General features: G+C 40.4%; 1 protein-coding gene across 1 annotated transcript in view; it reads left to right on the plus strand.

Annotated features, from left to right (window-relative positions):
* The window catches only part of Fbxl7 (F-box and leucine rich repeat protein 7), a 386,769-nt gene that overhangs the window by 101,884 nt on the left and 258,211 nt on the right, over positions 1-26,674 (plus strand). Inside the window, exon 2 of the mRNA XM_047556568.1 lies at positions 9,080-9,169. Coding sequence (XP_047412524.1) covers positions 9,080-9,169 — 90 coding nt within the window. The remainder of the gene's footprint in view (positions 1-9,079; positions 9,170-26,674) is intronic.

The raw sequence follows: 26,674 nt of genomic DNA on the forward strand, positions 1-26,674 counted from the left end.
ACATGGGAATTTTTAAATTAAAAGAAATTTGAAATCCCTCACTAACAAGGTGTCCATTTAAAGAACATGCTCTTTATCTTCATACATTCGGAAAACCTGGCACACTCCAACAGAAAGCCCAGAGGATTGCTTGATTGGAATAAAAGACTAGCACATTCTTCTGCTAACATTCCTGGGTTAATAGTTTGTCCCAAGTGACCTTAATGATTGATCCACCAACTGACGTCTCCATGGTAAAATTTGGAATTATATGCATATATGTTATGTTAACCTATTACAAATAACATTTGCTAGCTTTGGTATATTAGCTAGTTTTCCTTTGTTTTGTTGCTTGTTTGTATTTGAAACCTAATTTTTTGTTCAATTGTCCTCATTTAGACTTTTATCTCACTTGGGAGGGAATTAAATGAAGCAGAAACTTTACCAAGTCCAACAGAAACTGTACTAATAGCCCTAAAGGGGGTTTGAGACATTGGTCAAATAGAAAACTTTAACATAGATAAAGCAATTACAGAGTAGAATTGTCAACTTTGCTTATACTTGAAGGATTTTTGTTGGAATGTAGACTATATATAATTTAATGTGTGTGTTATGGTTTAGATATGAGTTGTCCCCCAAAAGTTCATGTTTGAGATAATGTGAGAAAATTTATAGGAGAAATGATTGAGTTATGAGACTGTAACTATCAGTGTATTGATTCCGTTGAATTGATTAACTGGGTGGTAACTGTAGGCAGGTAGAGCGTGGCTGGAGGAGGTGGCTGGGGGTGTCCCTTGTGGTTTGTATGATGTGGATTACCATGTCCTGAGCCGATTTCCTCCACCACACCTTTCTACCATGATGTTCTGCCACACTTGGGGCCCAGAGCAATGGAGTCAGCCATCTGTGCACTGAGACCTCAGAAACCTTGAGGACCAAGGAAACGTTTCCTCCTCTAAAATTGTTCTTATCGAGTCTTTGGTCACAGCAGTGAAAAAGCTGGCTAAAACCAGATATTTATACATTTATTTACTATTGCATGTGATAGTAAAATAATTATTATTTTAAATTTCATTTCTTGTTCCCTGAAGTGAATTAAGCTACAGTAACTGGGTCAGTGTTAATAGCTCACAGCGTGGGTGTGATTGAATAATTTATAGACCCTAGTTCAGTTTCTTCTCGGAGCGACCGTCCCCAAGTTCTGAAATATATGCAATCTCCCCCCTGTTAGTAGAGGAAAGTGGTCATTGCTTTTTCTTTGTGCTTCTACCTATTTTGTGAGGACACTGAGGCTAGATGAGTTTGACACATCTTTTGCCAGATATGTTGCTGGGAAGTGGTAGATTCAGTGTTTAAACTCATGTAGGTCTGTCACTGTGATGATTCATTTTATGTGTTAACATGGCCAGTTTATAGCACTCAGTTATTTAGTCAAAGACTGATCTAAGTGTGTTTGTGAAGCTGTGAAGGTGTTTTGTAAATGTGATCAACAACTACTATCATTTGACTGCAAGTAAAAGAGATTGTCTTTAAGAATAATATGAATGCCCCCCCCCTTACTTGAAGGCCTTAAAAGCAAAAATCAAGTTTTATTAGGAAAAATAAATTCTGCCCCCAGGCTATAGCATCAGCTACTGCCTGAGTTTCCAGCCCAGTGGACTGCAGTCTTCAGACCTACCAAAACTGACAATTATGTGAGCCAATTCTTTAAAATAAATAAATCATGTCCAGGAGGTCCTCTGATACCTTGAGGAAGATGGAAGGTTTTCATCCTCACTGTGTAGATGAAAATGGGTTAGAGTCTCAGAGACCTATTCACAGGTATAGATGTGGCTTGGAAATGGTGGAGGTGGGTTTGAACCCTGCTCTGACTCCAGTGATAGTGCGCTAAGCCGCAAATTCCCGGTCACTCCATCCGCACACGGTAGTCAGCCATGGTGGGTGGTAGAAGACAGTGCTGACATTTATTAAACACTGGTTTGTGTGACATCCTGGGCTGAGCCCTTCTCCTGCCTCTTCCTGGGTTCTCAACACTGCTCAGGAGGGTCAAGTCATGTACCATGTACCATGGGGAGCTACCATGAGCTTCTCAAACTTGGGTCATCAGAATCACCTGGAGGACATGTTGGAACCAAGATTGCTGAACCCTCCCCGCAGGAGGCTGGAGACTCTAGCTAGAATTTAACCCCACACCACTAGTCCCTGCTGGTGTGAAGCCACCTGCTCGGGTCTGTCACGTTCCCCATGGGGTGCTGGTGTAGCAATCTGCTCTCTCGTCATGGCTCTAGAAGCACCTCTGACCACTGGGTTGACTCCCTTAGGCAAGCCCACAGCCCACCTCTTGGACTTGGGGTCTCCTCAGTGTTACCAGGGAACTGTTTGACTTGCTGAAGTTGCAGCCCGAGTCCCCCAAGTCCAGCCTTGCCCCGCAGCCTGATGCATCTGTGCTTCCAGTGGGAGGGATGAGCACCCCAACCCCGCCAGCCACTGGCCTAATTATGGGGGTGAAGGCTACAGTGCCCGAAAACACCCAGAAACCACTCCGGACGCAGGAACTCATGCAAGAGATTTTATTAAGGGACAGGCAGAGTGTCTGCTCGCAGGGTGAGAGAGAGAGAAAATGAGAGAGAGAGAGAGAAGGAGAGAGAGAGTGAAAGAGTGAGGAGGAGAGAGAGAATGAGTGAGAGTGAGGAGGAGAGAGAAAGAGTGAGGGAGAGAGAGAGTAAGAGAGAGAGAGGGAGAGGGAGAAGGAGAGAGAGAGAGTGCAAGAGTGAGGAGGAGAGAGAATGAGTGAGAGTGAGGAGGAGAAAGAAAGAAAGAGAGAGAGAGAAGAGCACAGGAGCGAGGGAGAGAGAATGGTGGGGGAGCCATTCTTAAGCAGTGGAATTTCGCAGGCTAATAACAATGGACCAAGAGGAGTGTCTGATCTTGTAGGAACTTCCGTAGGCAATTTAGCAGGCATGGTCCTGTTTAGCAAGATCTGTAGACCTTAAAACCACCCAAAATTTCTGACTCAGGTAGTTTCTCTTGATGGGTATCAGGCACTCCTGCCTAAGAATCTCTTTTGTCTTATTGACGCAAAGAGGGTCGAGAGCGAAGAGAAGAGAAGGTTTGAACATAGGAAATCTCTATCAGCTTGCTGCTGCGGTGACACAAGTTGTATATGTCCCATTCTCCAACCAGGAGGAATCATTATCTAACTTATTGGGGTCAGACTGTGTTGCAATAGAAAATGAGCCTGCGAGGTTTGAGATCTGGAGTCAAATGGAGAGGCCCAATGTTTCTGAGTGGACAGCCAAGGGGGTGGGGGTCGCAGAGAATTTTAGATTGGGCTGAACCCGTGGCCAAGAGTTCTCAGGAGCCCAGAGAAGGGAGACAGGAGAGGAAGGGGCATCCCCACAACCTCTCTGGTTTCCCACGTAGGAGCAGACCATCAGTGAGGGTCGTCACCATCCCTTGATAGCTCTGCAGCTGAAGCTGAGGGAGACCCTGACCCAGCACTGGGGGAGGGAGAGAGAGAAAGAGAGAGAGAGGGAGGGAGGGGGAGGGGCAGGGGGAGAGGGAGGGGGAGGGGGAGAGAGGGAGAGGAGGGGGAGAGGGGCAGGGGCAGGAGGAGAGAGAGGGAGAGGGAGGAGGGGGAGAGAGTTGGGGGGAGGAAGAGAGGGAGGGAGAGGGAGGGGGAGAGAGAGAGAGAGAGAGAGAGAGTGAGAGTAAGAGTGAGGGTGGGGAGAGAGAGAGGGAGCAGGAGCAAAGGAGAGAGAATGGCAATGACGGGGGAGCCATTCTTAAGCAGGAATTTCACGGGCTAATAGCAAGGGACCAATGGCTGGTGAGGAGGTTCTCAGGCTCCCAATCTGGGTCGTAAAGTGGTGTGGGGGAGGCAGAATAATGGCAGCAGCAAAATGGCAGATCCATGCCAGCAGTGCCCTTGCCCCCGCGTGGCTCTCTCGTACTCAGCACCCCTTCCCTATCCCAGGAGAAGCCCAGAGGGGAAACCAGGCTCCAGTCCGGCACCCCCTTGCCCCCAGTCCTTCCCAGGGTCCCTCTAGGAGCGGGCGAGGGTGGGGGGACTTCTCATGCCTCTTCTCACCTCTTCCCTCTCACCTGAACTTTCATCATGTACAATCCCAGTCCCAGGGTCTATTCTGGTCCTTGATTTGCAAAAGTAGCCAAGAAGTGTAGCCGTTCCCTTCCCAGGATAATAACTTGACTGGCAAGCATACTTTCATACTGGAGATTTCGGTCTGGGGGATGCTAGAAGCTGAATATTTCCTGTCTCCCCCCCCCCCCCCCGGCTTTTTTTTTTTTTTTAACTGAGTTCATTCTGCAGCATTTCTTCTCCATACACCTCCCATCCAATCCCAGCCCATTTCCTCTTGACTCACACTCACCAGGGAGATGGTCATGCTTCTAGGACCAAGGAGTAAAGAAGAATATTAATATTAATAAGTATCCAAAACATGGACTTCATTATACCAAGTTGTTGGGTATTTCTAGGTGCCTGCATGGTCCCAAAGAATATGACTGGGTTACTTTATTTGATCTTTACATTGCACCATGAGGCAGGAATCGGTCCCCTACCATACTCCTTTTGTAGCTGAAGAAACTGAGCGGGTTTAAGTTACAGCAAACCCAGCCTTCCTGATGCCAGCTCCCACATGCCAGCCTTTCTGGTCTCCCTGAAAGCAGGGCTCAAGCTGCAGAGAATCATGTCAGACAAGATCTTATCTAGTCGATCCTCATTATTTGCAGATTCTGTTTTTGAGAATTTGCCTACTTGGTACAATTTTTTGTAACCCCCAAATCAATACTCATGGCACCTCTGGGTCATTCATAAATATGCACAGAGTATTGAAAACTTTGAGTGCCCCAAGCACAGGTTCTCAGGTGAGGCTGATGGAAGTGATGCTCTGTCTTCTTATTTCAGCTCTTTTATTATTATTATTCATTCTTTTTAGTTATATGCCACAATAATCCACTTTGACTTAATTATAAAGCATGGAATATATCTTATTTTAGCTCATACACTTTCCTTAAGTGTCCCTTTTGTGGTCTACTTAGTGCCTCAATTTTTTTTCTTTTCACCCTATCTACTGAAGAGTTCACTGCTTAAAATGGCTCCCAGGTATCCTGCCGAAGAGTTGGCTGGTGTCTCTAAAAGCAAGAGGTATAATGTCCCCTACCTGTTTTAGATAAGGCCATTCAGATGTGAGATAGGAAGCCCTGGCCCTGAGGTCCGTGTTTAGGAGTCAACAACAAATTAAGCTGGAGGTCTTTTAAGACAAACATGTATAATACACAAAGTCATGTATTGATCAGTTGACAGAAATGTGAGCAGAGGTTCAACATCATTGTAAAGTGAATGTTCCCAACCCAAAGAAATGAGAAATGTTTAAGGTGAAATGATAAGTGTTTGACTTAGCCCTGAATTTCCCTCCAGAGCAGTGATTCAGAATTCACTAATTCAGTGTTTGTGATGACTTTACAGAACTACCTCAGACAGTGATGATCGACTGTATTTATCTCTCTGTAATCTTGCGCTCCTTAATTGCTTAATCCTTAAATGCTCAGGCATTTAAAAAATATTTGTCTTTTCCAAGGACATACATTCTCAATGGATGTGATTTTTCTGCCCAGGGGACAAAAATTGGTTGTTGGGGGTAAAATACCTTATTACCCTTTTTATGCATAAAGCAAGGATAACACACACACATAGATATACAGTATATCTGTAGTGTCACAAGTTCATGGGGGTAATTAGAAAAAAAGTCTAAAAAGTTGTCTTATGAGGGCAATAATGAAAAAAAGATTCAGAAGCTCTGTTGTGGTGCATAGTGAATATTTCATAAGATGAGGCATCTGGAGTATTTATTAGAGTACAAAACACAACATGTGCACTCGATGTTAGCTACATGAATAACATTAATAATATTATTTCCTCAACTTTGTCCCCTTCCTTCATATACTAGCTTTTCTTAAACTGGAGTTTTGTGGCCCCCTGAGGCATGACCACACGTGTCCTCAGGCATGTCTGAGAATTTCCTCTGATATTTGTTGTCTTACATTGCATTTTTAATGTGATGATGATCGTAAAATGAATATTCCCAGCACAAAGAAATGCTTAGTGTTTAGGGCGATGGTTATACCAGTCATCCTGATCCAATCATTACACATCATGCACTTGAGTTCAAATGTCAGACTAATTTGTAAAGATGCACAGTATCATGTACCAATTAAAATCATAAAAGGTAATAATTATATACTCATTCCCCTATATAACAGAGCCCTGGCACAAGATTCCATGGTCCAAGTTTTCCCATCTTCTAAGGAAGGATCTCTCCTTCTGTGGTTACGGGCTAAGGAGAAGGGAGCAGACTTTAAATGTGATGAGACTGTCAGCCCCAATGAAGGGTCACTGAGTTGTCATCTGTCATAGGAGAGAGTGACTCCTGGGTAGCACAGGCATGCCCAAAACCAAGAAACTGGCTTCAGCATCCAGTATTGTATTTGAGTTTTGAAAGGCAAGTTAACCTCAGCAAAATAACATCATCTATCATGTTAAACCAGTGCTGTTAATTTGAGTGTTATGGGTTGTATTGTTTTGTCCTTAATTTGTCATTTTGTTTTGTTTTTCTGTTGAATCAGAGTTAGAGCATATGGAATTTATTTCTAGCTTTCCCTTTGTGCATTACTAAGCAATAATATAATTAAAATAATTTCAGTATATATGTTGGTGGTGTGCACTGCTGTTTTCTGCCCTATTAAAGGGAGGGTTTGCATTGCTCGGCCTTGAGGAGTAATGCAATGGACTCACAGAAGCACAGACTACTGGAGTCATCAGGAATCACTTAGTGCAGCCACCTCCCCTACCAGATGTGGACACTGACCTTCCAGGGGAGAAATGAAGGCCCAAGGTCAAAAAGCAAGGGAGAGGCAGACGGAGGTCAGAGACCAAGTGGACGTACTTCTAATTAGGTAGCAGGCCCACAGTGTCGGCTCACCTCCAAATGTGAACCATGACAGATAAATGGCAGCTGTTCCAGTCTTATAGGGGATGGCTGGACACAAACTAAGGCGCATGCATAACAGATTTGTTTCAGAGCCACAAGTCTCAATGTGTCAGGAGAGGAAACCACAGCCAGTTCTCTTCCCTGCTCAGGTGAAATTACACATTAGCTTGGATTATTCCACGACTTTGAACAGAACCAAAAAATTCTGAAGATTTTTAATCTAAACCCAGAGGTACTACTGAATTTAGACTCTGAGCACTCTACCTCCCTGGGGTTATATACTATCCTAGTCTCTTTGGGCTGCTGTAACAAAATGCCATAGACTGAGTGGCTTATAAACAATGGAATTTTTTTCCTTAAAGTTCTGGATGCTGGAAAATTCAAGATCAAGGAGGCTGCAGATGCAGCATTTGCCAAGGTTCATTTACAGCTGTCTTCTTATTTCTTCATGTGACAGGAGAGGTGCCCATCTTATCTGTGAGGGCTCCGCTCTCGTGACTTAATTTCCTCCCAAAGGCTCCACCTCTTGATACCATCTCCTTGGGGTTAGGACTTCTGGGGACATAACCATTCCATGCATTTTGTGCACCACTGAGCAGGAAAGACCATTGGGAAAGAGTGTTTCTCAGCTGCGTGTGAGAGTTCTGATCACCACTTGTGGTGGGGCGAGTTCATCTGAGGTACAGTTACTAGGATGTGGTGTTCGTTTCCTATTGCTGCATAAAAATTACCACAGCATAACTTGAGGTACGTTGTTACCTCACCATTTCTTTGGGTCAGGATTCCAGGCATTGGTCAACTGGGTGTTTCGTGCAGGGCTCACAGAGCTGCGAACAAGGCCTTGACAAGGGCTGTTCTCTCATCTGACCTTTGTATCTTCTTCCCAGCTTACAAGGTTGTTGGCAGAATTCACTTCCATGCAGTGGTAGAACTCATGGTATTTGAGCTTCAAGGCCAGCAGGAGGGTTCTCTCTCCTCTAGATCCTCTTAAAGCATTCACCTAATGAGGTCAGACCCACCCAGAATAATCTCCTTTTGATTAAGAAAGTCAGTTGTTTAGGGAATTTAATTACATCTGCAGAATCTTCTCAACTTTGCCATATTGTACGGGTTAAAGGTCAGTTAGTTACAGGCTCTGCCCACACTCAAGGAGGAGATGATCCAAGAACATGGGTATCAGGGGAGCATCTTTGAATTCTGCCCACCATAGCCGTTAGGCACTTTCCTCACTAGGCAGTGAAGGGTGGTTCATATTTATAGACTCTCACGTGACATTTGGAGCACATTTATTAATAGTAACGTATATGATTATGTTAAAGGTTAGAGGAGCAGAAACTCAGCACTGAGCTTAGGCAAGGTCATTTAGACCAGAACTTCTCACCCTCAGCACTACCAAAATTTATGCTGAGTAATGATTTCTCATGGCTGCTGTCCTGTGCATTCTAAGATGTTCAGCAGTGTCCCTGGTCACCACCCTTCAGATGAAGTAGCACCTCTATCCCTCTAGTGACAACCAAATGTGATATGAGACATTGTCAAGCATCCCTATGGACAGAAAAATAATTCCCAGGTGAGAATCACTGTGTTAGAAAAATGAAGTGGTTTCGGTGATTTTTAAAGAAGGACCTTTTAAAATGGAATTTGTTTTTTAAGGTGATGCAGCTCTGTGGAGTCAGCAGGCTCTTGCTCCTCTGATAATGCCTCATTCTTAGATTTGCTCATTTCCTTTACTGAAAAATGCATAGTTTATAGTTGCAAATAAAAAATGTGAGAGATGTGTCCCCCACATGTACTCTCTTACTCACGTGCATGCCAAACGAGATTACGTTATCATATTTGACTATGTTTTATAATCTTGTCTGAGTTTATAGTCAAACCATATTATAGGAGAGCTTTGGTTCTGTGGTAACATGGGTCAGATATTTCCCCAAAGATTTTTAGCACGTCAGGCGAACAGCTTAATAAACTCCATTTTTGGTATCACAGCTCCTTTCTTGGAAATGAGGGATGTGGCTTGATGTGGGACTGTTGGAAGGCACGGTCCACTTCTGAAATTACAAAACTCAAAAACTCAATCCTGTTTTCTCTAGGCAAAGGCAGCTCAAGCATCTCATCCGACGTGAGTTCAAGTACAGATCACACGCCGACCAAAGCCCAGAAGAATGTGGCTACCAGCGAAGGTAGGCATCTGGTGTTCATTATCCCTCGCCTTCCCTTCGCAAGGCTGGCTATTTTTGGAAGACAAAGAAAATGTGGGAATTTTGTTCTATTCTGCTGAGTGGGAGCATATGAGATTATTAAAAAGGAAGGCAAAGGATCTCCCAGGTTTCTTTTCGGTTGCACTGTTGTTACTGCCAATTAAAGTTGATGGGATAGGATTTCAATGTCTCAGTTCTAAGGCAAATGCTGTTATTTTGTGAAACTATAGAAGGTTGACTTAAGGGAAGACTTTATGATATCACATACCGGTTTTTCAGTACAGAAAACAATATGCTTATAGACCTTGCACTACCTTCACAAGCTCCTGCAAGAACTTGTAACATAGATGCATCTGGAATTTAGGATCATGGTAATCAGAAGGTCATGGTCATGTAATTTGTAGAACTTGAATTAATCACCAACCTTTGGGAGAAGCAAAAGAGGTTTGTTTGATTATTTGAAGAGTAAGTGAAATGTTGTGCCAGTCAGACAAAGATTGGTCTCCTGGGCATTCTTGAGAAAGAATTCGACTTCTTTGCTGTAGAAATAGGTGTGGCAACAGCACTGTTTCCCAGGAGGGCAGAGGCTTTGGGGTACTGCTTGACTGAGTGAGCAATTGTTTCTATGGCAGTTGTTAAGGAAAGGCTTTCCCAGTGATAGATTCAACTCCTTTTATTTCACTCAATTGAGTGACTCCCTCTCTGAAGAATAGCTCTTTCTGAGCATAGTCAGCCAGTGATCCAGGGTCAACAGCCATGCCATTGACACTGAATGACTGTGTGATGCCAACTGATGCTCTGACATCCAGTAGAACCTGCTTTCCTGATGTGCCCAGGACGTCACTGGGCACACTTCCAACTTCTGATTCTGAGGCTTTGTTTCTGCTGCTGGCATGCTGGAGTGTGCTTGAAGGCTGGCGTTGGCCTAATGAGTTCTTTGAATCCTCTCCATCTGTGTTAAACTCTGAATTCGTGATGACGGGTCACCTCTGCTGGCGTGTATCTCCTTTTTGCATATTTTTGGACGTGGTATGTTTCAGGTAGCACAGAACTACCTCCTTGGCGCTGCTTATTCCCAGACCAATGCATAAATCACTTTTGCAACTGGATTATTTTCTGCTGTGTTTACACCCTGAGCATTGTGGTATGGTCATAACCACCACCGTAAAGCAGGCAAACTGGAGAACTCCTCTGTGCAGAGCAAACCCCAGAAGCAACCCAGTCTTAATCACCCACCTCTTAGTTCAAATGTGGGCATTAGATTGATTGTTCTTGAAATTTAGTCAGGGTCATGTGCAAGTCTGCCTAATTGATTCTAGACTTTTGCTTGTGTGAGTTCCATTCTTAGGAGCCAGAGTGGAAATCACAGGGATCCTCTGTTGTCAGAAACATGTTTTGTGAGATGATCACGTCTTCCCACCATTATTTTGCAGTGACTCTTTTCATGGTAATTTGTCTAATTTAAGCGGCCGTGAAAATAGAAAGTTAAACATTTACATAATCTCTGTGTTAGTCTGGTTTTCGGTTTTCATATTACTTTTTTCTGCTTTTCAAAAATAGAAAATACAGAATTATATGAGCTTTGTTACAGATTTGGGGACAGGGACTGTGGGACTTACGCATTTAAAAATGTCTGCTTTTTATGTTTCCAAAAGAAAAAGCACCAACTCTATAAAGAATCCAAGTTTTCATTTTCTTTGTCTTTCTCTCTTAGGAAGAGGTACAGACTCAGCTAATGTTTTATACATTTTGTCAAATGTATTTTGTGTCATTCTAGGGTAGACTTGGGAGAAAAAAAGTAGAAAAATACGATGTTCCTCTGAAAAAGAATTTTTACCAAGTGCACTATATTAGTACAGAACTTTTTTTCTAGATTTTAAGAGGAAGAGCCTCATTTGTGTGAAAGATGCTGTACATATCCTTGTATACTGAAAATTTTGAAAAGAAAGTATTGGCTTTTGCTCTTTGTGTGAATCCCTTTTGCTATCAACTTTCATTCATTGGAAGCTTTCTTCATACACAGACTGCAGAAGAGCACGTTAGCAAGTGTGCCTCTGATTCTCTTTCCACTTTTTTTAAGAAAAAAGATGTTGAGAAAATTCTGAGTGAGTATACAGCTGACTTTCTGGAAGTTGGTGGATAATGGTGATTTTCTTCAGTTTCTTTATCTTTTCCTGGATTCTCACCTCCAAATTCATCTGTATTGCTTTAAAGGTCTGCATGATGTTGATTTCTAAAAATGATATGTAAGATGAATAATATTCCGTATTTCTGCAGCCTTTGAAAACCATGGCCAGACCTGGAATACCTGGGTTGTAAGCACTGTCCGTAGTGCTGGGCTTTGCCCAATGGGAAGGATAGGGAACTACTCCATTGACTCCCTGGTTGTTGTTTTGGGTAGTGGTGGTGGTATGTGTGTGTGTTGGATGGTGAACACTGGAGTCTGACCTTCACTGTGTAGCTAATGGTATAGGCAACGTCCCTTACTAGGGAACATGTAGTCAATACTCTGTGCCATGTGTACTGGTAATAAAGTGAGGATGTGGGGTAAGGGAGGGGAAGGACACACACATAACATGTGCTTTACCTGGCTTGGGGTGTGAATGGAGATTAACTGCAGGTGGAGATAAGCAATCTTTCTGGGATGATGGCAGTACTCTAAAATTGGACAGCGGTAATAGTTATACTACTCAGAAAATATATTTAAAAAGTTGAGTTGTACACATGAGAAAGGATGTTGAGGGAACTACCACTTCTGCATGATCTTCAGATTTATTTCTAAGTCATCCCAAACTTAGAAAATGCCCTCTCAGATCTGGAAGGAGATCATGACCAGTGGCTGGAAGACCAGTCAGGACTGAGGCTTGGTCGGTCCAAACTCTGCTCCTGAGTCATCCTGGCCATGGGGCCAGAATGGGCCTGAGCGCAGTCACGAGTTCCTGCACGGCATTCCCAGCAAGCACATGGTGCCACCGGAGCTGACTCATACTACGTTCTCCTGTGGAGTTCTGGAAGTCACGAGTGGTTACAGACTCGGGCTTCCCAAACACATTTTTCTTGGCCTTTTCTAGATAATCTCTCTCCTGTGCTCAGATTTTTGTGTGTTCTACCCCCAACCTGATGGTAGAGGCCTCTTGTTAATGATTCTAGTGAGTCAGTTTCTGTGTTCCAGCAAGTTTACCCTGGGTCCTAGGCTGTCCTCCTTCATGCAGTGGGCATAGATGACAATAAAATTGGGTTTCAAACCATGAGAAAGTGGAATTATTGACCTGCCGAAAGTGTTCTGTTCCAAAGTCTCATGCAAAACTTTGGTGCATCTTACTCTTGTGACTCTAAAACCACACTCCTTTTAAGGAATTGGCAGCCAGCAAGGGCTTACTCCCTGATAAGTGGTATAGGCTTTCTTTACAACCCATTATATTCCTTGTGACAGTTTAAGTTTCTGATTTCCTGACACTGTAGGGGGTTTGGGTTCAAGTGTAGAAAGCTGGAAAATTTCCATTTTTCCCAACACAATCTGCATTCCAACATTGTAAGACACAGTTTAATTCTTTCCAGTTGTGTTACTATTCTTTCTCCTCCTGTTTTTCAGTCTTTCTCATCCATGGGGTGCTCTCTTGGGAAATAATGGCCTTTGACCTTTAGCAGTGAAAGTCACAACCAGCCCCTGGTTGGGGTGGAGCTCACAGCAGCCTGTCTTAAGCAGAATCAGTTGGATTGTGTTTAGATCCTGATGAAGTCAAGGTATGGCCAGCTGCGCTTCGGCTTCTTTCATAGAATAGAGGGGTGTGAGGATGTGGCTTCAAGGGTGACATCTCAACAGCTCAGTCTTCTCTGGACCTGGGAGAAGTGGAGCAGTGAATCCAAAGGTCACATGGAGCTGGCTGAGGAAGAGTGCTTCATCCAGCTGCTGTGTGAGCAGACCCATGTTCAAACATGGAATCATTGGCAGCCCAAGATATGGATGTGACGGCTGCTTTCTAATCGTCGATTATCAAGTAAGACAACTGTGGAGCCATAGGACTTTCAGAGGTACAAAGGGTCTTGCCAATTTTCTGACCTAATACACCTATTTTGCAAAGAAATGCCTGTGTCACGGAGAAAGGGAGAGCTTTGCTCAAGATTCCACACCTAAAATGTCGTCGAGCAGGAGTTTGACGTGGTGCTGGTGAGAGCTGATTGAGGTAGGCAAGCTGTTGTTTGCTGTACATGAAGGTGTTGAATTCTCGTTTGTTCCCTTAATTTCTAGCTCTCTGATTTGAGCTGGTTGCAGGGCCGAGGCCGACCAGGTGGAAATGTTTGAGAAAGTTTGAATCCACTTAGCTCATTCCTGCTGGTAGAAGGAATGGGTCTGCTTAGAAGGTAAGAGGGTCTCAACCTGCTTGAGTGCATTGGAGAAGAAGATGCCACCTCTATGGCCCGCTCGCTATTTTTACAACAGACCTTCAATAGGTTCACTTAATTTCACCTAAAATTGCCTGTTTAATTCCTAGAAAGGAGGCCATTTTAAGCTTTCATCAGAGGCAGTGAAATGAGTTGATTTATGAAGAATTTGCAGTGACAGTTCTTTCCATGGAACCTAAAATCACCAATTTATATAGTCATGGTTTTCAGCTCCCAAATTAGGCCGATTCTGGAAAGTTATTTTGAAAAAACTTAAGTCATTTTGCTTTGTTTTTATTCACTTTGTCTTCCTTATATCACCTTCTACTTCTTAAGTGTACCCTTCAAATAAAATTCACATGCATCACTCAGAAAGGGAAAGATGATGCTTCTGATAAAGGTGGATTCCAGTTCCCTAAAAGCCTTTCTTTCTTCCTTTATTTTTTTACCATCCAAAGAATTTGGTAAACATTTTTGGAGCACTTAGTTCATACTTTTTTCACTGCTTTCACAAACATGACTGCATTCAATTTTATTATCATGTCTCTTGAGAAGTAGGGAGAGATGTGCCTATTAGGAAATCCAAGACAGGATTAGAATCCCCCTAAGTAATAAAATTAATAAGTGACAAAGTTGGGCTATTAGCCCTAATTTCTAAGATTCATTCTTAGTGCTTGTTAATAATTGTCATGAAATACTACTGAGACTTTCATATTAATCATTTTTATAAGCTTCTATCAAAGCATGTTTTGAAAGTCCTTATAAGAAGTATTTTTTCCAATGCAAACCCATAATTGTGTCTACATTGCCAATATTACCTATGGAAACACCTGACCTCCATATCATCTAGGAATTGACTTTGAATCCTTAGTTACAGAAGACAAAAATCAATATTCCAAGTGACTTTTATCCTGAACAGTTGAAGGGTTAGTTTCTGGGTTACCATTATTATGCCCTTAACAGACTAGACCAGGCAGACTTATTGCTTGAAATTGATGTTGAAGTTAATCTTGAGACTGAATCTAAAAAGTATATATAACCTCAAAGTATTAAATATCTATTTTACTATTTTTGGTTTAAAACCAAGCCAGTGAATTATTCTTTAATTGCAAATGTCTACAAGTAGAAGATACTGACCTCAGAGCATGTGACTTGAAGCAGTCTATTGCAATTGAATGAAACTCAACCTGTGACATAAGATAAAATAAGCAAAAACATACAACACAGGAGGAGGAATAGACAGAAAAGAAACGGAAAGAAACTGAAGAAATTTCTTTTAAAATTTTTTTTATTTGTTCTAATTTCTTATACATGACAATAAAATGTACTTATACATTTTGATAGATCATACATAAATGGAGTATAAACTCTCATTTTTCTGATTATACATATTGAAGTAAAAATTGTTCTAAAATGACATTTTTCCAAATTTTGGAAAGTCAGTGGATAGTGGGGCTGCTCTAGCATCTGGACAAGATTTTGAAATCAGAAGTGTGATGTTATAAAGCATTAATTCTGTGGATGAGAAAGGTGATGAGAGTATTATACAGAATTGTTTTGTCTATAAAAATTAAATTTTAAACTTAACTGTCTTTGGAAATGTCAGGATCATTGAGGAAAGCTTTGATAGACTTAACATGTTTTGATAACCCAGTTAACTGCTTCATGGCCAAGGTTCTCATATTGTTGCAGTGGCTACCTAATTGTGAGTTAGGTAACTTTTCAGAAACTGCACCAGTTATATCTGGTGATTTGCACATATTATAGATTCACTGTGTCCAATTTAATAAAGAAGTCAGATTTGCATCCAAAAATTAGTTTAAGCAGTGAGAAGAGCTCAGAACCCACAAAATTGGTATCTAAGTCTACAGATAGACAATAAAAGTCCAAATACCACCTCAGAATTAAGAGCTAGAATTAATTTTATGAGGGAATTATCTTCCAAAATGGATCATCCAGAATGGCTAAGGATCTTTAAGTAATACTTGAGACATTCAGAGTATCTCAGTACAGTATTATATAGACTTAGGATGGAAACAATTTGAATTTTTAATATTCTAATTCTGTGTCCAAAATAATTCTTTATTTCTTTCACCTTATTTGCCTTTGCAACAAGTCATCGGTATATTGAATCCATAAACATTCTGGCTCATCTTAGTATTACTAAGTATGTGCATAATGAGGGATTGGGTCTTTCCTAAGATTTCTTATCCATAATTTCAGTAGCTTAATTATATGGGAATTTATTAAGTGATATTATATAACTTCAAATACATTTACTTAGGCACTTACAGAGAGTACAGAATATATGCCCACCTGCCAGTCAGGGGCCATAGTGTGGTAGCACAGAGGACAATTTCTTCTTTCTGAAGAAGTTTTGGAAATAATTTGGGGTTTGGCTAAGTGATTTTGGTAGAGCAGGAACCCTGAAGCTCCCCAGGGTCCCTGTCATGCCTTCCTGGGCTAAACATCTTTTGTGACATTTCAGTTAGCTCTTTGGCTCCTGGAGCAGCTTGATTTTTATATCAAGACCTACTACTTTTGGAGCTTCAATGATTTGTAGGGTAAATAAGCACTTGTGAGACAGTTAAGTGGTAGTCCAGGGCGGGACAGGGTTGTGTCCCAAGAAGTGGTCTAAAGAAATGCTGGGGTTGGAGGAGCAGAGCAGGAAGGGCCTCCTAGAAGCTTGGGACTGGCCTTGGTGGTGTAAGTACAGGTGGGAGGGCGAGAGGAAGGGGTAGCATGCTGTGCCAGGTGTGGACGGCTTAGAAAAGCTCAGCTGGGACCATGTGGGGGGAAAAGTGGAGGCTTCAAAATAGATCTCTGTCTGGCAACATTGCATAGGCTCACAAAGTGCTTCAGAACAGTCTAGAAAATTTGGTTCTGGAAGGATGGCTGCTCATTCTTTGTACTAAAACTTGCGTCTGTGGACCTCATGTAATTGTTGATATCAGTGATAAACAAGTTAGAAGAGCATTTGATTCTGTACTCACCACCTTTTTATGTGGAGGTTTACAGGAAAACACTGACTCCTACAGTAAAGAGGAAATCTGGAGGAGGTTGGACACCATCATGTTAAGGCAAATAATCTGATATTGAAAATATTTGCCCTTTATAGTTGTAGACACAGTCTGACCTTAAAAATCAGGTTAACATGTCTGTTTACATCCTCTGCCTAGGAAACAACGTCCTGAGGATGAACTAACTTCCTCAGGAAGACCCTGAAGTCCCCAGGCTGTTAGACTGATTAACAAATATGCAGAGAACAGCCCTGTAACTGTAAAGGATGTTTCTTCACATCCTATATACTAAAAAAAAAAAAAAAAAAAAAAAGCTCAGAAAGAGAACATCATAGAAGGAATAACATACAAGAAGTTGAGGAATTATCTGTAAGAGATTTGGAGATGATTGAAGGATTGTTATAAGGAATATATCTGTGGGAAGTAGCTAACAACATTGGCAAATCATTGTAAACATAACCGAGAAAGTTTAGGATTTTATAACTGCTACTGTCTTCCAAGGGGCTCATCTGGTACAGTAAGGGACATTGTTCTCCTGAATAGTCGGATGAATTTGGGTATGTGAATTTTCAGATGTGGATGGTAGAAAACCACAGTTGCTTGTATAATGAAGAGATTCTGAGCTACAAGGTAAGGCAGTGTCTTGGAGGGATTTGTTTCCAACATCCCAAGGGAAACACCCTGTAGGTGACAACTCCTGGATCCCTGGAAATCTTTAGTCAAGCCTGCCACATGCACATAGTCCTTGGTGGGGGTGGATTTCCTGTGGAAATCTGTGAGGGGCTACATTTTGAGATTGTTCACTTGCCTTTTTTGTGGTCTTTGGCTTACACAGATAGAAAAAACAAAATTTTGGAGAATTACCAATTAATACTTCCTTAAGATTACCATTTGCACAAATTAAACATTTGATTATGCTTATCTTCTCATATGTAGCAGCATTTTCTCTAACTCATGCTAATTTATGCAATTTATATTCACTTTCCTCTTTGAATATAATTTTGAACTCATATTATTCCAATTAACAATTACCATTCTCTTTTTAGTGCTTGACTTTGCAGAATTTCTTCTGCAGAAAACCTTTAACCTACTCTTTTGTTCTTCGTGCACTGTTTTTCCTGCTCTAAAGCCAGTCTTGCTTTCTGGTCATTAAAGAATGCTCCAGAATCACCATAATTCCTTTTTTTCCTTTCTTTTTTCTTTCTTAATTTTCCTTCCAAGACATCAGTCATGTCCTCAAAGAGTCTGGGTTCTTTTAGTGGAAAAATAGATTTGAGACATAAATATAGAAATCAAGCACAAGTTTCTTGCTCCCGTGGGCTCACTTGAACAAAGTGAGAGTTGGAGAAATATGTGTTGTTGTCTTTTAATGTATCTGTATACATTGATTTTATCGATAGATAATAGTGGGCATTGTAATTTCTCATGGTGTACCTATAGTCTTTTATTATGAAGCTTCACTGGCCACAGGACTTTTGCTGCTTAGCCATCAAACACATACATTCTGCTTGCCCTATCAGATCTCCAGGGATGCCTAGGCATGCATGATCCAGAGCAGTGATGGCCACTGCTGCATCCCAAGGTCCCCTGCATAAGAGTTTCACATATGATTTTTTTAAAGGCTTTTTATAAAATATAGTTTTTTTTTCAAATGTTGATGGACTTTTATTTTGTTATTTTTATGTGGTGCTGAGAATTGAATCCAATGCCTCAAACATGCTAGGCAAGTGCTCTACCCCTGAGTCACAACCCCAGCCCCTCACACATGATTTTAATTGATTCCTTCATGGTATCACGTCTGCACTTGGTGAACGATTCTGGGGAAGGAGCTCTGTTTCTTCCAGCTTTGTAGAACCAACACCTACCAGAGTAGTTATGAAAGTGTTGAAATGAAAGTGTTCTTCAGAATTTTAAGAACAACTAGCCCTGTTGATTAATTTTTCTAACTACAATATGAAGACTTTGACCTCAAAAGCTATGCAAAACCAAGATAGTATGTGAGAGTATAGTTACTTTTCAGCTCAGGGAAACTTCAGGTACATCGTGGGAATATCTGCCAGAGATTCACTTTCAGTTGCTCTTTGGGTGAAGGGAACAAACACTTTCTTTAAGCAGAATAGACACATTGGAAAGAGGTATGGGGAGTGAAATTCATCAAATTATGCTTTTATGTATGTACCAATATGTCAAAATGAGACCACAATTTTATATAATTAATATGGACCAATTAAAAGCATCAGAAATGATAGAACAAAAGATAGTTTTAGTTTGTTCATTTTCACTTATTTTGACGTTTTTAAACCAATTGACAGTTTATTAAATTATCTGCAATTACTACCTATGAAAATAATCAATTGATTTCTGAAAATTTTTCACACCAAAAGGATAAACTGAGAAATCCAAAATTCTAAGGCTAATCAGCTCTGCTGTCCCAGTTTAAAGAAAAAAGTTAAACTGTTCTCTATCTACCGGACTTTATTAAATCCTTCTACGTCTTTTCACCTCAGTACATATAATTGCTCAACTTTTCACCTGTTCCTATTGTAAAGTGCTGAGTTAGAGGCTTTGGGTCTCTGATGAAATAGGAAGGGGACCTTCCATTTTGTTGACATAAAATATGAATGAATTGACTTGTTAATGAAAAGGTCCTGGTTTTAAAAATTCACAAGTTAGTTATAAAGAAAACATGAGAAAAAGCATTTCTGAAGGAGAAAACAAATATCCTTTGTTCTTTCTTGCCTTTTTTTTAAAAAAAGAATTATTATAAAACCAAATCTGCCCCCACATTGCATTTTATAAGCTATATATTATTTCCTAGAGCCCGGACAATGTAAAGCACCTAAGTTTTGTTTTGCTTCAATGAAACTGAACAGGACAGGGATTGAGAAATAAATTCATCTAATCTTAGATTTATGAAGATCTAAATTCCGGTTAATGGAATTATCTGGAAAATAAAGAGGATGAAACCTTCACTTAATATGAATGTGAAAAAAAAAGCTGCAAAACAAAAAAGTTTGTTTTTACTCCCATTTATGACATACACAAGTAACAGCCTTAATTTACACTCTGTAAGCCAGAAATAAAAATTTTCCCACTTTGTTTTGGTTATGAGGACTAACTGAAAATCATATGCAGGCTTCTGCATGTGCATGTTATCTCATTTACTTCCATCAGCTAAATCACAGCTGCTTCTTGTGAGTTTCATGTCTTTACTGTGTTCTAGGGCAGACAGGGCTCTTATGGAGTTGTCTTCCTTAAATGAACTTAACGCAATTTCTATTGGAATCCAAATAGGGTTTTAATTTTGTTTAGAAGAGACATATATCATCACCATGTTATTGCTAATTTGAAGTCTTTCAGAGTTTTGATTTTGAAACTTCACCAAATTGTACTTTCTTTACGTGGGAGAAAAAAGAAATCTATCCACTATACATACCTAGCGTTTGTGGACATTGACTTCAATTCAGTTATGTCTGTGTGACCTTATCTATGTTGAATTACAATGGCAGAGGCTCAGAGGTCGACTCTGAATATGGGAATTTAAATTATGAAAGTGTTGGCTCTGTACACAGAAAAGGGAAAGAAGCCTTGTCAATACAGCTCGATGGGAAAACCCATTTCTCCTTTTAAAGGAACTGATCGTGGAAGATGTAACATATTCCAGTGCCAAAATAAGTTCTGGATGAATGAGATATTTAAATCTTCAAATTAAATACAGATTAATAGCTTTCAAAGCTTAATGATAGAAGTTATCATAAAGCTAAAGAAGACTTGTGTGCATGGGGTAGTGGATGGTTGAGGGGGTAGAGGAATATCTATTGTCAAACTTTTTTTTTTCATTAGGCAGAGTTAAATACAACCTGTTCTTTATTCTCTTCCTCCTCCTCCTCCTTTACTGGGCTTCAGAGTTTTGAATATGTTAATGTGTGTTGTCACTCCTCAAATGGGAATACAGTATATTTTATTTCTCAATCTTCTTTTATTATTTCTAAAAACCAGGAAATGCTAATACATGTGAATTTAGAACCTTAAAAAATGTGTAGGTCTAGGAATGTCAACATAAGTGATTACCTGTAAAAACCTGAATTTTATTTGTAGATATATGTTGCTTAATTTTTATAATGTAAACATCTGCAGAGTCCTGTTACCTATTGAAAATGTGTTAGGAAACCATGTTTAATGATGTGGGGGAAAATGCAGATTATGAGGCTGCATTTCCTATGTGATCCTGCTCACACACAGGATTATATTTGAAGGGGAAAACAACTAAGAACATATTTCAAGATATTATCAGTGGTTACTATGCATGATAGAATTATGGGGTGTGTGTGTGTGTGTTTTCAAGTTAGCTCATTTCCAAGGGCTGAAAATGTCTTTTTGGCCAGTTGTTTTAGAATTTTGTTGAAAGTGATGTGACCAAAAGTTTAATTACTTGATTTTTTTTTCCATCATCGAGGAATATTTTGGGATGAAGATCAATATTCCTATTTCCCACCCCTGATATACAGACATTTAGCACCCATCTATACAGCAATCACTTATTCTTAATCAGTTTTAAAACACTTTTACACTCTTAAACCCTCTTTTCCACTAGACAAATACATCCAACACAATTTTTACTTTTTTTTATGTTTACAAAGGTTTTAATATGTTGCACATCTTCTGACTCATCGGTATTCTTCTCATCAGTCCTGTTTTCACTCATTGAATATTTTCAGGGTGCCGGGAATTGTGCCTGAGAGTTGGGGTTTCACCGATCAGGGAAAACAGCTTAGGCTGGACCTTCTGAAACTTTTAATCATGTAGGAATACAAATATTACATGACCTTAAAAATAAGTTGCAGGCTTAGAAGACATCTTCTAATGCATACTAAGAAGTAAAAATCTAAACTGAGATCTGAATGGTGAACAAGCATTAGCAAGACAAACGTTTTTGTGAACATGCGTCTGTGCAGAGGTGGAAAAGGGTCAAGTTTTGTTCTACTAATTTATTATTACATCCCAAGTTACCCTAAAGCTTAATGCATTACTTTCCTGATAATACTGTAACAAATTACCATTAAACATAGTGACTTCATACACCCTCAATCTATTATTTTACAATTCTGGAGGTCGGAGAAGTCTCACATGAGTCTTTGAGGCCTAAAATGCAGATGCCTGAAGATTGTACTTCCAGAGACTCGAGAGGATTCTATTCCTTGCCTTTCCCAGCCTGGCTCATGCTCCCTGCTTTCGTTGGCAAAGTCAGCAGCATAGCATCACCAAATCTCTCTGACCCTGATCCTTCTTAGAAAGACTTGCGATTTCTTTAAGCCCACACAGATCATCCTGTATAATCTCACTTTCTCGGGATTTTGAGTCACATCTGTAAAGCATCCTTTACTACATAAAGTAACATTTATAGAATGTTGACCTAGGCAATTTTTTTAATGGGATACATTATTCCAACTACTACACTTAGTTACTTAAAATAGCAACCATTATACCGCACAATTTTTTTACAACCACAAACTTGAGCAGGTTTTGGCCATGATTCTTCTGTTCTGCATATGGCATGGATTGAGGTCACAGGTGGTATGCAGTTGGTGGACAGGCTGGTCTCAGGTGCTTGTTTGCACCTTGCCTGGGGCAGCTGGATAGTTGGGCTTAGCTGAGACTGTCAATCTCAAAGCCTACAGCTGACCTCCCTCCCCAGCAGGTTGGAGGAGTCTTCCATACATGGTCTCTCAGGGGTCCAGCAGGAGTATTCCAAGAGACAGAAAGTGGAGCTGCCAATTCATAAGGCCTGGATTCAGTAATTGGCACAGAATCACTTCTGTCATACTCAATTAGTCACAGAGCCACCCAAATTTGAGGGAGGAGCATTAAGTCTACTGCTCCTTGAGCTGGATGTTGATTCATTTGCAGTTATCTTTAATCCATCGGGTGAAGTAAGATGTCAAGAAGAGGGAACAACAAGTTATGGAGCTCAGGGCTTTTCTGAGAAATGCTGCTGGGTGTTTGCCACATAGTAACAGAGGAGAGACGTGATGATGTTGGAGAAGCAGGCTGGGGGCAGTCGGGTTGGACTTTCAGGGCCATGTGAGGGATGTGGGCTTCATTCTAAGAGCCAGGAGGAGACATGGAGGATCTGAGCAGAGGGAGACCAGGAGTTGTTTGGGGGCCAGGTGAGTGGTCACAGTATTCCTCTTGACCTATTTTCAGTCACATTTTTTCCTAGTACCTTACAATACAGGAGTGACAGTCCATGGGTAATCGCTGACAGCTTGTGAACTATTGTCTGTAGCAAGGTAAGTGCAGAAATGGAGAGTGATCTGCATCCTCAACTTCATGTTGAGTGAATAATGGGTTTTAAGTTTTGTGTCTGCTGTTTCAGTTATTATTCTCTTTAATTTTATTGCATTGTACAAAGTGTCCATGTAAATGGGAAATGTTTTTTAAAATACTGGTATTTACCTAGTTACAGATTGAGAACCTCCCTATCTAGAATGTTCTTTTACCTTATAACATATTCTTCTCCTGTCTCTTCTGGGTGCCCTGGACTCTCTTGATGGAAAAAGAACATCTACACCTATTTGTGCTGAGGATTTTAGACTGAACTGCAGAACTGACTCATTCTCAGTTGCATAGTTAATATGTGACTGATGAGAACCTGGATTCAACACTTTTTTTCAGTAGTCTATTAACATCCTTAATATGACTTTTCTTTCATAAAATCTTGGCAGTATTTGTCATATCTTTGGTATTTGCATTTTAGAATTAATTGTTCTCCAATTGCGTTAATAGTGCAAGTCTCATACAGGGACCAATTTGTGGTTGGTTAATGTTAGAAAAAATAGATTAAGGCAGGGAATCATTTAAAAATTAATATATATATTGTGAATGTGTTCTTTTAACTCAAACATGTCACTGTACATTCATACTCCTGTCTTTTGAAGACATGCTAAATTCTTTTCTTCAAATATGTGACTGCTAATTGGAGTTCTATGCTATTTTCTCTTGCATAAATCATGTAGTAGTACATCGTCTGTAATTTTCAGTTTTGATGTCTTTAAACTTTATGGCAAAATATACTTTTATTTTTCCAAAAGTAACATATCTAATAGAAAGTGTTGGGGAAATAAATATAAAAATGTGTTACAATGTGCTGACGATATAGCCCGTCCCGTAGGGCACTTGCCCTGCAGGAGGAAAGACTGGTGTTTGAATCCCCAGCATGGCAAGATGGGGAAAAAGAAAAATGTGTTACATATAATCAGACACCCACTTTTGAAATTAGAAATAGTGCATTTTCATTGTGCTAATAGGGGGAGGAAGCAGAATGGTTCCTTTTTGCAAGTGTTTAATCCATGAATGACAGTCTTATGTCTTAGAAGGGAAGAAAGATGTGTGATGGGCAACTCAGCTCCTCAAAAGTGTTTGAATTTTCATTCTGCTGATAAAGAGCATCTGATCAAATTCAGACATTCTTTGTGGATAATTTTATATTTGAGAAGTTAGAAAAAGTAATGATTGGGAAAGTTAAAATAAAAATGTGAGAAATGAAATTGTGATCATATAATTTAGACAATTTCCAATAGCCAGAGACTGAAGCCTTTGTGAAAGACTCTTACGAGCTCAGATTCAAAGCCCATGTGAAGGGCAACAGGGCAGGCACCGAGTCAAGGAAAAAGCAATAGTAATTACATTTAGGGATAATATCAGTAGGAGGAGCTCCACACATGGGCAGAGATGATCAGGAGTGGAAAAAGCAGCACACTGTAAAAAAATATGTTGCATGAAATTGCATGAACAGGTGAAGAGAAAGCATGTCCAAGGAAGCATAAGACAATGACAGAAGATGGCATCAGATGACAGAGGACAGGAAAGCAGAGCAGCTCAGGCAGCTGTCTGCAGTTCTTTCAGTAGCAAGAGCTCCTGGATGAATCCCGTGAGCAAGGGTCATGGCAACAGCTGGCATTCTCACTATGTGCTAGGCATGGTGCTGAGGGCATTCATTGCCCCTCTTCACTCATTTAACCCCAGAACCAACAGGGCAGGTGCTATTATTATAACCATTTTCAAAATGACAGGTTGAGGCTGAGAGAGTGAGTAATTTGCTCAGAACCCTACAGCTCTAAATGCCTCAAATTAAGGCATCATTTTCTGGACTCTTGTTCCTCATAGCAGCTCTCTGTGATTTAAAATTGCAGCCCACAAAACAGTGATGACAGGTTTTAAAAGAATTTTTAAAGCAAGAACTAGGCAGCGAGACTGGATCAATGGCAGTGCAAGGGACTGAAAGAACTGGAGATGAACCAATTATGATCTTGATAAAGGAGGAAAGTGTAGACTCCTGGAGCCACAGCCCAAGTCTGATTTGGTCATTCAGCTAATAGAGCCCAACACCTATTCTAGGTCAAGTATAAGGAGATGCATTTGATGCTGACGTTATTCTCTGGCGCAATCTTTGGCAAAAATAAACAAATGGAGGGGGACTATAACTTAACTGAAAGTGATGCTTAGAGACTACAATGGACCAGGGAGAAGGAGTAACTATGCCTGGGGAATTGGGATCTCGCAGAGTCTTCACTGAAGAGCTGATGTTTGATTCAGGATTTGTGTGTGAGGAGGAGTCATCCAGTGGAAATTGGAAGATAGTTTGAATCTCACATGTGAGAAAGATTTAGAAGTGTGAAGTTGTCAGGGAATTTGTGCACACTCATTGTCTATCCCCAAGCTACTCTAAGTGGCATCCAGGAGAGTAGTATCACATTCCCGGACCTTGTTAGAAAAGCAGAATCTCAAATTCCACTCCAGACCTGTTGAAACAGAATCTGCTTAAACAACATCTCCAGGTGATGCATACACACATTGAATTTTGAGGAGTGCTATTTTTGAGTGAGTATGCAATTCCACTGTTTGGTGCATGGAGTCAGTGGTGGAACAGGGGGACAATCCATCCCATATGTTGGACTGATTTCAATATTTATTCCAAGGGTATTGATGACTTGTCCACAAAATCCTAGCTCAGCTTAGCAAGCAAGTTTGTACACCTGATCTCTATAAGCCATCTGCCAAAAACAAATTTGGTAATCTCTGGGAATTTTGTGTCATCAAGAGTAAATGCTACCAAACGATGCTTGAAGAAAGTAATATTTTAAAATTTGTGATCATGAAAGGTAGATTAATTAAAAGAAATCATCCAGAACTTCCCTTCATACTAATCTCAACCTTAAAATATGATCACAGCTATTTTTAAAATATTTTTAGTTACAGATGGACACAATACCTTTATTTTATTTATATTCTATGTGGTACTGAGGATTGAACCCAGTGGCTCACATGTGCTAGGCAAGTGCTCTACCACTGAGCCACAACCCCAGCCCTGATCAGAGTTATTTAAACCAAGTTGAATTCTCTACCTAGTCTGGTATTCCCTGGTAGGATCAGAAAATGAACCTTCAGTGGGATGTTCTCTGTAAGGAGTGTTCTTTTGTTTTTTGATCATTGGGAGACTCTAGTGTCTAAGAAATACTTTGATGAATTATTCTTTAGGAAGCCTGTGTTTTTTGTTCATCCTGGCATTGTGATTTATTCATAGGTTCCGCAATTGCAAAATCCATCTGGTTCTCTGCATCCAGAAATGTCTTCAGGTCTGAGCTGGGGCTTCAGACTGAGAGAGCTCAGACCTTAAAATCAGACTCTTGTAATTTATTGGATGTATGCAAAACTCAGTCTCTCATCCTGTCACATACAGATAAAATGCTATCTCTCAGGCTATCACAAGGATTAGAATATAACATACATAAAGACTATGTGATCATTGCACATGGAAAATACTTAACGAACATTGGTCCTAATTATGTACAGATTCAAGTCTATTGAATGGGCTAGGTCAGCATGTAGTGGAATCTGGAAGGTATGGGTAGAGGAAACATAATGAGTGCCAAGTGAAAATAAAGTACCACAAATTGAATAGTTCAAAGCAACAGAAATTTATTCTCACATATCTGGGCATATTTAATAAGATTAGAGATGAGAAAAGGGAATATTACAATAGTCACCACCAGAATCCAGAGGATCATTAGAGACTACAAAAACT

Source organism: Sciurus carolinensis, chromosome 6 (assembly GCF_902686445.1).
Source record: "Sciurus carolinensis chromosome 6, mSciCar1.2, whole genome shotgun sequence".
NCBI lineage: Eukaryota > Metazoa > Chordata > Mammalia > Rodentia > Sciuridae > Sciurus > Sciurus carolinensis.